The sequence below is a fragment of the Thermobia domestica genome, chromosome 1 (assembly GCF_964235325.1).
Source record: "Thermobia domestica chromosome 1, izTheDome1.hap1.1, whole genome shotgun sequence".
Taxonomy (NCBI): domain Eukaryota; kingdom Metazoa; phylum Arthropoda; class Insecta; order Zygentoma; family Lepismatidae; genus Thermobia; species Thermobia domestica.
The window spans coordinates 296,581,168-296,593,222 of NC_137454.1; the positions used below are offsets into that span (position 1 = coordinate 296,581,168).

At 37.6% G+C, this 12,055-nt stretch overlaps 2 protein-coding genes across 4 annotated transcripts in view; one reads left to right on the top strand and one right to left on the bottom strand.

Moving 5' to 3' along the window:
- Positions 1–12,055, bottom strand: part of jvl (javelin-like) — a 360,284-nt gene that overhangs the window by 125,504 nt on the left and 222,725 nt on the right. For all 3 annotated transcript variants that reach the window (XM_081726901.1, XM_081726897.1, XM_081726905.1), the window contains exon 2: positions 7,748–7,849. In XM_081726901.1, the coding sequence (XP_081583027.1) occupies positions 7,748–7,849 (102 nt within the window). The remainder of the gene's footprint in view (positions 1–7,747; positions 7,850–12,055) is intronic.
- LOC145665668 (uncharacterized) overlaps positions 11,377–12,055 on the top strand; it is a 35,716-nt gene continuing 35,037 nt past the window's right edge. Inside the window, exon 1 of the mRNA XM_081732847.1 lies at positions 11,377–11,501. The gene's annotated coding sequence lies outside the window, so the exon portion shown is untranslated. The remainder of the gene's footprint in view (positions 11,502–12,055) is intronic.

Here is a 12,055-nt window from a genome sequence, read left to right on the forward strand (position 1 = left end):
ACAATTTCTGAAGTTCGAAATAGGGCCTATTGAAATTTGACTTCACGAGTTTGGACAGCCCTAGCTCTGAAACTATCCACGTCTCGCCATATATAAAAGATAGTCTAGCCATAAATACTGTTATATACTTTTGACGCACGCTGTACATCCGGGGGGAGGAGGAAAGAACCACCAGTGTGTTCACGGGAATCTTGAATCATTGTGTGCTTGCCTGTGAAAGAAGCATTGAACTGCAGGTGGAACCATGGAATGGGGAGACTACAAAAACCGTGTTGCCGTGATAGCGTTACATAAAGTTGGACCATCTGAAGTGACATTTTGAAGACAGTACAAAAGCTCCAAATCAGTCGTATGTTTGTGTATCGTACCATTGAGCGCTTCAGTGAAACCGGGAATGTGAAGGATCGTCCGAGAACGGGTCGTCCACGCAGTGTCAGGACTCCAGCAGCCGCAAAAGCGATGGTGGCTCGTGTGCGGAGAAATGCGGCAAGGAAGCAGGGTATCATGGCCCTTGAAATGAACATTTCGAAACGGTCAATGTCCAGGCTTCTGTCCGAGGACCTTGAGCTACGGGCTTATTGCCGAGCTACAAGACATTACCTTGACGTACGACTAAAGAAGCTGAGAGTGGTAAAATGTACACGTCTCCTGCAGCGGTACGCCCAGAATGGTCATCGGAAAATCCTCTTCACCGATGAAAAAATATTCACCATTGAACAGTTGTTCAACCGGCAAAACGATATGGGGCGTTTACACTTGGTCGATTTAGTCACACGACTAAATCGACTCGCTGCATTTGCCACTAAATCAAAGCAACTAGGCCGAATCAGATCGATGGATGTGTTCAATTATTTCAACCACAGAAAATAGAACATCTTTCAATTCAGTTGCCAGTCGATTAATCGCCTTCGATCAACAAGCGATTAAGTTGAAGTCCCGTTTACACGGTCGATTAAGTTGAAAGTGACGTCAATTCAACTGAATCGAACGCAAATCGACTAAGTGTAAACGCCCCAATAGGGTGCATGCATCAACTTCTCAGGAAGCCCGTAAAAATATTCCAAAAGCCCAGTATCCCTACTCAAGTTGACTGGTGTGGTGAGGGTGAGTTATTCCCGCTCTACACAGCTGCATTTTTGCGAAAATGAAGTTAAAATCAGCGCCCGAGTGTATGAAAGCGCAGTTTTGGAGCTTATTGCGAAGAAGTTAAGTGGCACATTGTTCCACAATCAACCTTGGACCTTCCAGCAAGAATTCTGCTTCAGCCCACAAGGCCAGGTCAACTCGAGGGTGGCTTTCAGCGTCATGTCCCTGACTTCATTTCACCTGCAGATTGACCCAGCGGCAGTCCGGACCTGAACACACTAGACTACCGACTGTGGTCAGTGCTGGGCTGGAGAGCATCGCCTGCAAGAGGAGACACCCCACCATTGACAGTTTAAAGCGTTCCTTGTAGGTAGCAGTGGCGGATTTTCTCCTGAATGTCATCCGTTCCGCCATGGACGAGTGGCCACACAGATTGACAGCCTGTGTCCGTGCAAAAGGTGACCATTTCGAACAGTGATTACTACAGTGTGTAGTGAATGTATGTAAGAACAACATACGCAAAGCAAATTAAAATCTCTCTCATGATAGTTACGTTATTCACTTTTCAGTTGTAACAGTATTTATAGCTAGACTAGGTATATATAAAGAGTGAGTTTATTTGTGTTTAACGTTCCGTTCAGCAGCAAGGGCATATGAGACGTGGTCCTACAGATCACGAACCACATGATTTTATAATATTATATATCATTTAAGGACACTTACACCCTCCCCACTTTATAAAAAAAAACATTATAAATATAAAAATATTTTAGAAATTTTCCCCTAACCTTCAACAGAAGCGGAACTTTCGAAAACGCTTGGACATATTTTAAATTTGGTAAGAAAATTTATATACCGAATTACATGTCAAACTTCAGGAGCTCATGAGATACTTTACTCTTGACAAATTTTGAATCCCCTCCTTCCCTGAGGATAAGCATTTTTAACTCAAGTAACAAAAATCTCGCGAGCCAAGTGCTAACATTATTCAGAAATTCATTTCAAACGTCTCGGCAGAGACGGGCAATGCCGAAAGTACTACAGAAATTACTCTTTTTCCACTCAGAAATAGGGGTTTTCGAAAACGATGGAACACGGGATCGCTTATTTTAAATCAGGAGTTTATGTACAGTTTTATCTTCCGTGCATAAGAAGCAGGTGGCACACTAATTTTGATGTAAATTTTAACCCCCTTACAATACGTATTTTAATACAAAGACATATTAAAAAAAAAAAAAAAAACAACCGGAGGTAAGTGCTATCTATGTTTAAAAGTTCCTTTCAAATTGTTCAGCCATTTTCTCGTGATGCAATAGATAACGTCCACATAGAATTATATCCGCATTAAGAAATCATTTCAAAATATCTAATGATTATTCTGTTTCGAACTGATTAAAAAAAAATCAGTTTCCTCTCTAAGTTTCTATTTCAAGATAAGTGAAATTGATAATTACAGATTAAGCTATCTAATGGTTGTTCGCATCACGTATATATGACAAATGTCTTAATTTACAAATGTTGTTTTCTTTAAAAACTTCACTACAGTATTATGTTACCCAATCCTGAGTATGTGTTGCTCCATTAAATAGGAAAAAATGAAATGAAATCTTTAAGTTTTACGTCCCACGGATATGCCGGTTAGGCTAAAGGAGACGGTGATGATGATAGATGAGTGAAATGTTGGAATGAAGAAAGTAGGAGGAAACGGGAGAACAACGAGTAAACCCACGAGCACGATGTTTGTCCACCACAAAGTCCACACGGCGCGAGCTGGGCTCGAACCAGGGACCCCAAGCACCGGAGATGAACGCTCTACCACTGAGAATTTTATGGGGGGAATAATTAGGTTATATTATAGGATAGTTAATTAAATATTTACTTGTAACAGGGCGCAAAATTTCCGGTCACCATTGGAGACTAGGAATTTAGAGCTGGCGATCAGTGTTAAGTAGGAATAGTTTCTTTCTAAACTTACAGGGTTACGCAGTTTCTGTTTCGCATGAAAATAATTGGCACTGAATGAGAGAAAACACGGAATGTTAAGTCTTCACAACGGACACAGAAAGTGAAATCACCACAATGTTGCAATTTGCCCCTCATTTCCCACCCCCAATCGAAAACTTTATTACGAGATTCCCAAATCTGCTTCCAATTGTCACTTTTTGGCAATTTTATTTGTGAATACTGCTTCATGTGAGGGAAGCTTAAGCAGTCTCAACAGAGTTAAAATTGCTTACAGGAATTCACTGAAGACTGACATACTGGATTATTTGCTGACAATTTCCATCAATGCCGCTTCACTTCAATACTTTCATCCAAAAACCGCAATCGACAACTGCTTACACAAACGTGAAGTCTTAAGGTAAGATGTTTCTAACATGAATGTACGAATTGTCCAATTCAAAATTGATTATCCTGAATCGCTCTGGTTTTCAAATTTTATGCCCCGATATAATCTCTTTCTTTGTCAAATCAACGGCCGAGGGAGCAGGACCTCTTACAATTTGTATATGAGAGATACTGGCGACCATCATTTTTGGATTGGTGAGTGCGTCTGACTTTAAAATTTTGCGCCCTGCTTATAAAATACAAATTCTCTACAGACGTTTTCCGGAACACTGTCTCAATAAATTACCGTTTATGAATTTTTCTTCAAAACTGGGACTCATTATACAAGAACAAAATCATCATAGGCACTCTTCACTATATATTAGCCAACAATGATTCACTTGGAACAATTAATTACTCTTTCATAGTTTTTTCGAGTGAAATTAATTACGCCGCGGTGTACTGTTGTTAATAAATTGCCAGTTATATCAAGAAAATTATCATTTGAACAAAGTCACTCCACTATTTTTGCTGTAGTAATTTGTTTTGTGAATGTTTCGTCTACAAATGCACTCCTGCAATAAATACGAGTTTAGCCGTTTTGCAAAACCACCGTAAAATAGTAAATAACACTTATCACCCTCCCTGGAGATTTAAAAAAAAATGAGTTACTACTTTATACAGATGTAAATGAAGTATTTATTTATCAATAACGGGGAAATTCATTAGAGACGTTTTCTTTAGAAAATAGACAGAACAAACCACATCTCTGGTAGTAAACTACTCTTTTTGATATTTTGTCAGAAATTAGAATTATGCAACATTGCAGGATTGTGAATGAAATATTTATTTGTGAAACAATAAAAACTTAGTTGTTTTTGCGGTTTTTTTTTTTTTTTTTTTGTCGAAAATAATCCTACCAGTGCACTATTCTTTCCCGACTTTACGAAGAGAAATGGCTGACATTATATTGTTAACGAAAGATCAATTTCTAACAAATAAAATTAGTTTTTTTTTTCGAGTAAATAACATAGATTTTTACTTTACACCACACGAATATACCCTTATTCTTAAAGAAAGAGTTGGAAGTCGAAAAACTTAAGCACCAATGAAAATGTAGACAAATACATACCAATGAACGAACGGAACAACAGACGGTAGATGTGCAGAAAAACTGACATCAAAATCAAGTTTAAGCACCAATAGAGTCATTTCAGATTTGGCTTGGGGGGAGGGCAAGACCCCTTGATATAAGTAAAATTTCGCGTTTTTCACTGACTTACTACTATTCTATTGATAAAATCTATATAAATGTCAAACTCAGGGGGGCAAATGCCCCTCCCTTCCCCCCTAAATGACGCCCCTGTTAAGCACGTCCAGGTCATGAAACATGTAAATCTGAATATCGAATTCTATTTTGGTCACTATCGTCTCTTCTATTTTCGTTCAGAAGGAACAAGTGAGAAATTTGTAATATGCTGATTGAAGCCTAACAAATCTTGCAAGATACGATAAACAAATCGCTGAAGATGAGTGTTTTTCTGCTTTGTAGGATAGATCAACTCCGTAGCCACTCATTTTTGACTGATTTTTAAAAAGAACCAGAAGGACTATGTGAAAGTCTCTAAAAATATATACACCATATTTGATCAAAATCGAAAAATCTGTGCGAAAACCATTGAGGAACATAGATAGCGCGAGGAAGAAAGGTTTAAATTTACTCTCCCACTTTCGAATGGTTTTAAATCGGAACAGTGGGTATGATCGGTAAACTGCAGAAAAATATATACTATATTGAAAAAAAAAGTCTAATATTTTATTTATGAAAGTTTTCGTGGAGCATATATTTTATCTACTCCCGTGTTTTTTAGTGACTAACTTCATTTAGTGGGATTCACTGGGAAACTCAAGATAAAATATACGCCATTGTATCAAAACAGAAAAATGAGAAAATTATCAAGAATTGTTTTCTTATATTATTTAAATAAGGAAACTTTCAAATTTGGAGGAATTTGCCCCCCGTGACTGATTTCGACCGCAGCCAAAAGTTTCTAATAGTGTAAGTTATTAATAAAAGTTTTTAGCTGTATAATATCTTCAATGGCAAGTAGTTCTTGAAAACAATAATCTTAAACTGTGATTTGAATTATATTACTTCTGTAGTTATATTAAAATGTGTTGTTTAAGAAATTTGTGAATAATATATTGTATATACTTTCTTTTTTGTTAATGTTACCACGGATACAAGCTCCTCAAAGAGCTACGCTCCATATTTCAGGTATTTCCTTCTGATATGTATCTTAATTTACTCCAGCAAGTGGTGGAATCATTTCAACACCAACAACGAAAGAACAACGAATTATGGTTTTGCTTTATGATTTCATAATTTCGTATTGCTAATGGTTAACAATCTAGAAAAGAGATTCTCATTCTGATACATAAATTCTCTCGTCATTTTAGGCAAGATGATGCTTTCCATTTCGCCTGAAACTGCGGAAAATTTTATATTGGAGAAATCAGTGGCAGATAAACCGTGTTAGGCAAGATGGGAAGACGCCCTATACCAAGGATGAGTAGCGGAAGAATACAATGGATGAAGAACATTGCCAACTACTGTACGTGATTTTAGAAAGGATAATTCAAACTTTAGTTAAAGTAATCCGCTAGCAACTGCAATGAGTGCTTTCCTTAATTCTTTCAAAATAATGTGTCAATCAGAAAAAAATATACTAAATATGTTTATGAAACTGTTAAATCAGAATAATTATAACATTTCAAAAATTCTATTTGGTCTAGGAATTAATTCGTGCGGGTGGACAAGAGATGGCGCAACGAACGGAGCGTCCCACAGTTCCATGTATCCACACATGTGTTGCAAACCCCTGTCATCGCGTATCGTTCGTAGTATAGGACAGTGGATTAAAGCGTCAACAACACCAGTTTGTAGTTAAGTGAACATGGCGCAATTTGTGCCTGATAAAGTGTTTTTGCGGGGTGTCCTGCTGCATTACTTTAACATGCAGAAAAGTGCGACTGAAAGTCATCGTATTTTGGTGGAAGTGTATGGTGACCATGCTCTAGCTGAGCGAACGTGTCAGAAGTGGTTTGCACGGTTTAGAAGTGGTGATTTCGGCTTGGCAGACCAAGAGCGAGCTGGACAGCCAAAAAAATTTCAAGACGAAGAATTGACAGCATTGCTCGAGCAGGATTCGTGTCAAACGCAGGAACAACTTGCAGCAGCATTAGGCGTTGATCAAACAACAGTCTCCAAACGCTTGAAAGCCATGGGAATGATTCAAAAGATGTCACATTGGGTTCCACATGAATTGAAAGACAGAGACGTTGAAAGACGAAAAACCATTTGCGAATTGCTGCTTCAACGACAGAGCAGAAAGGGGTTTCTGCATCGAATTATTACGGGTGATGAGAAGTGGATCCATTACGAGAATCCTAAACGAAAAAAGGCCTGGGTGAAACCATGTGAACCAGGTCCATCACAACCAAAACGAGATATTCACTGTGCAAAGGTTATGCTGTGCATATGGTGGGATATGAAAGGTGTGGTGTACTATGAGCTGCTGCAACCGGGTGAAACTATGAATGGAGAACGTTATCGACGACAATTAATGCGTTTGAAGGAAGCTCTGGCCAGAACACGACCAGAATGGGAGAACAGACATGATAAACTTATTGTTCAACATGATAACGCTCGCCCACATGTCGCAAAACCGGTCAAAACCTATTTAGAAAATGTCGGATGGGAAGTTTTACCCCACCCGCCGTATTCACCAGACGTTGCTCCTTCGAACTACTACTTGTTCGATTGCATGAACAACGATTTGATTGGACAGCGGTTTACTTCTTCAGAAGATATCGAAACATGGGTCTCAGACTGGATCGCTTCCAAGGATGAGGACTTCTTTCGCCACGGAATCCGTACGTTGCCTGACAGATGGGCGAAAGTGGTGGCTAGCGATGGACAATATTTTTCTTAAGGTATTTATGTATTGTTTGTACTACAGCTTCAATGTGTGCGTACCAACCGCACGAATTAATTCCTAGACCAAATAATAATTTCTGCCAGGCACGTACGCAGGAAATTATTTCGGCAGAAGCTTTTGGGAGGATTCAAATGCAATACGAAGATAAAATTATATTAAAAGTTTGTAAAATCGATCTTAAAATTTGGCTAAATTTACAGAAAAGTAGAAATCCTGGGGAGGGACCCAGAACCCCATGAGCCGCACCTGCGTACGTCCCCAGTTTCTGCAACATATGAATACGGGTTTGGTAACTGTAAATAAAACAAATAATCTTAAAAAAAAATACACACCTGTAGAGCCACAAGAGACTTGGCCTGTTCGTGAATGAGGTAGTGAAAGGGCCCTGGAACTCTCAATTGAAGGTCCATTGGTGGTTGACCGCTACCTGGGACCTAAAAGTAAACAAGATTATAGAGATATCTAGCTAAAATAAATAAAATAAAAATAAACAAACATTATATGATTTAAAAATATCTATATTGTATTTCTCATTTTTGATTAACTGTGTTTTTTGGTATGAGTGGCTATGAATAATGGTTTCCAAACTTTTGGTTGATGTTTGTGATGTAAACAGGAAAATATATATTAGTCATACCATGGGAGTAATGTCATCAAACTAGTTTTTTTTTTTTTTTTTTTTAATGAGTAACGAAGTTGGAACGGCGTTCTATTTTATAAACAAATGAAAACTAAGATTTTTCGCTCAAACTGTTCGTAGAAATGAAATATTCTTAAATCTGCACCTACAAGAGGGTAAAACGTTGAAGTGCTAAATCTCTACCTGGCAAACGAAGTCTTCAAAATTCCGGTGAAGACAATACTGACATTTTCTGATAGGAAAGAAATTAACCATAAATCTGTTCTTGAGAAACTAACTGCAATTAAGACATTGATTGTTCTGGAATGTCAATGGAAGAATATTCTTGGGAGTTCGATCCAAGCATGCAGCTTATGGTAATTGGATCCTTCTGCACACAGATGCATTGGCTAGTCAAGACAGGACCTGGCCCAAAATCAAGTGTGTGGGTGTATGTCCAATAATCAATCTGTGTCTTTCATTCTCCTTGTGATTATTTTCTATTTCCAAAACGAAGTTATCACTGCAAGGACTAACCTTTGATAACGTTCACGACATCCAAATGTCTGTAACATCAAGTCTTCGGGTTATCTCACACATAGCCTTCTACAAGTCGTTCACGTCAAGTATCTCTGTTGGATCGCGCAACTCATTGTATCGATGTAGGAGGGATACGCCTTTAATAACAAACAGTTCATATCGTAGTCTTTTATTTTTTCTTTTCTTTCGATTGCCGGCAGGAGAGAAGAAAGTATGGTGATTGTAAAAAAAAGTTCACCACCCACCGAAAATTATCTGAGTTAGCCCCAATGTATTAGAGGCCATGACATTTAACTTATCCGCATTGTATTTTAAACTTAAGTTTTCTAAGATTCTCCCGACTTAAGAAAAAAAATCCTTCCTACCCTCCAAAATAAGGGTGGTTTGTTGTAGGGACAAAATTTGCTATTGCTCGAAAACTGCTCTAAAAATTGTATTCATATTCCATACATCAATATTTTATTAACCTTATACTGTTGTCATTTCTCTGCGAAAAATCCAGAAGAGGTGGTATATTCTTGGAGACGAATTCTTTTCGATTTTCTGAATTCTTCTCGATTTTGCCCATATTTCATTAATAACTTTGTAATGTAATGTTGCGTACATTACTTATAAAAATATCCATAAGGAATAGTTCACTTTTTTTTTCAACTTCCTCAATGCGACTCAAGCGATTTTGATTTTTCAAAAACACATTTCATTAGTAACTCTAACATACGGCGTAAGTAATTTCTCATTTTAAAAATCCGTACGGCCTACTTTACTTTCGTGATTGAAATTTCTTCACACCAAGTTTTCCAAAAACGCATTATAATTTTGTTCCTATCTCACAAAAGTTTCGATAATTGCAGCGTACCATAATTTACTTTAAGAAATAGGAGTGAGAAAGTTTAGTGCAGTGACCCTTACGTTTATTTGTTTTATAACATGTTTCATTACTTACTTGTCGGAGTACTGTATAATTTCATCATTTTCCCTAATAGCTTTAAAGAAAAATGTTGAAGAAACTTCTGTCAGGATGCCAGGACATGAGGTTCGAATTTATCGCAAGTTTATTCTTTTCCCCAATAAACTTTTGTTACTCCCGCAAATGTCTTGCGAACAGTGTTCTCCACGAGACTGGAACTGGGACAGTCTTGTCTCGAAAAGATGCCCTAAAAGTGCTGTCTAGTCTTTTTTTTTATTTTTTAAATCCAATTGAAAAAGCTCTGTCTCGTCTCGCATCTTATGACGAAAATTCTGCCTTGTCTCGTGGGAAACACTACTTCCGAACAATACACAAAGAACAGCCATTCTAATACATGATGGTGGTATATAATAACTGCGCAGAGAGAATAGGAGAAGTAAGCGACTATAATTAAAGAATTCTGCAAATGATAGCATAGTAAAAGTATTACTCTAAGAATACTTTTCCTTTTCGCAATGAAAACAAACGCGAAATGAAATGGGAGTGCTTAAAGATACACCAAGGAAAGAGGGGGAAAAAGAATGAAACTACAATCTTCCGCATGGTGAGTGGGCACAGAGCCAATGTACCAAGAAAATTTAAGACGAGTCTGGCATTTATCGCGAAGTACTCAGTGCATGCTTGGTATGGAGAACGGCTGGCTTTCAACGAAGAAAATGAACGTAGTCTTAGTAGATGTCCCGGCGTATAGAAGGCCGAGTCAGCAAAAAATTATCTTGTTTTCCTAGAATTCGGTGTCATTTCCTGGAATTGGGAGGCAAGTTTCGACAAGCCTTTGGTTGCTATGTTCATAGCCTTTTACGGGTAGTACAGAAGCGCGTGGGAAAATTTTGGTTTATTTGAACCCCCGTTACCCCCTACTCCTCTTTAGTTGCTATGTTCATAGCCCCTGGAATTGGGAGGCAAGTTTCGACAAGCCTTTAGTTGCTATGTTTATAGCCTTTTACGGCTAGCACAGAAGTTATCATGATCGAAGCTTCCCAATTGATTGATTGATTGATTTTTGTCTTCAAAGAGCATAAGCGATTTAGCCCCTTGGTCCTATTCCCCACGAGATGTCTGGAGAATATGAACTGAAAGCATGATATTCAAATGATCGAAGCTTCTCAGGAGATTGTATGAAATTGGTCTTAGTTGCTAAGGTAAAGATTATATGTCATGATTTTTTTAAAAGCGTGAGATGAGACACACTATATGAGTCTCATAACGAAACACATACTCATGCAAAATCATGTTGATTACCCCCTTAGCCCTATTCCCACAAAGTGTCTGTAGAAGACGTGATAGTCAAATGATCAAAGCCTTTCATGAAATTGGCTTAGTTGCTAAGGTAAATATTGTATTTCACAATTTTTTTAAAGACGTGAGACATGAAACCAGATATAAGTCTCATAACGAAACACATACCTATACACTCCGTTCCCCCACACCTCCTGCGAATGGATTCCATTGATTGAGCAAATTCTAATAATGGAAACTTCTCATAGCATATCATATTGTTTAAAACGTAGGGTGTGAAGTGTGTTATATGAATATTCACAGGATGATATCTGCTATGCTAAGTAAATTGATATCACTTCCTGTTTAGTTGTTATGTTCATAGCCTTTGAGAACATCATGTTGCTAGAAACAAGATGAAACATGCCTTTTAGGGTTACCATCAGCTATAGGTTCATGAAAAAACACGCCTTTTCTAGTCGTCTTGTATTGGTTAGCTAATTTGAATTCCCAAGCCCCGCCCCCCTCCCGCAAAGACTCTTGAACGTCTACCGGATCTTCATCAGAGTCCTTTCAGTTACCACGATTGAAACCTACCAATTGATTGTGTTTTCAGCTTAAACTGTAGTGAGTGTTTTGTGCTTTAAGTTCTTAGGATTAAATCCTATCAATTGATTGTGTTTTCAACCTAAAACTGAAGTGTATGTGTGTTTTGTGATACCGCTCGTTCTTATTAAAATAGGTAAGTAATATATATATATATATATATATATATGTTCTTTCTTCATTTAGTTATAAAGGCAGTTGAAAGAACAAGTGTATTTATTCAAAGTTCCGTTCATGTTCTAACATTTAAAAAAAAACACACAGACACATATGTGAATGTCTGTTTTGTTAGTCTCTTTCTTCCTCTGTTTTGTTAGTACATTGAACTTCATCTTAAAATGATTTAGTTTCAAGAACAACAGATAAGATGCCATTGTCAAATGTTTTGATGATACGTACTACAACGAGATAACAAGACTGCCCTAGTTAAAAACACATAAGCGAACTTCTATGATGCTTCTAAGAAAAATGATAAGATGGAATTCTTGAATGTTTTCTGGTTCGCATTGCAATTGTCGCAAGAAGTGTCTGTAGACTTGGTATTTTAATTTTGATAATATGATGTATACGTCTGTCTTTCTGCTTGTAAATGAAATCTTTTAAACAATGAAGAGATTTACGTCCAACAATAAAGCCAACAAGGTCTGTCTGTCTTTCTATGTCGGTTATGCTAATGGAGGCGATGGTGAT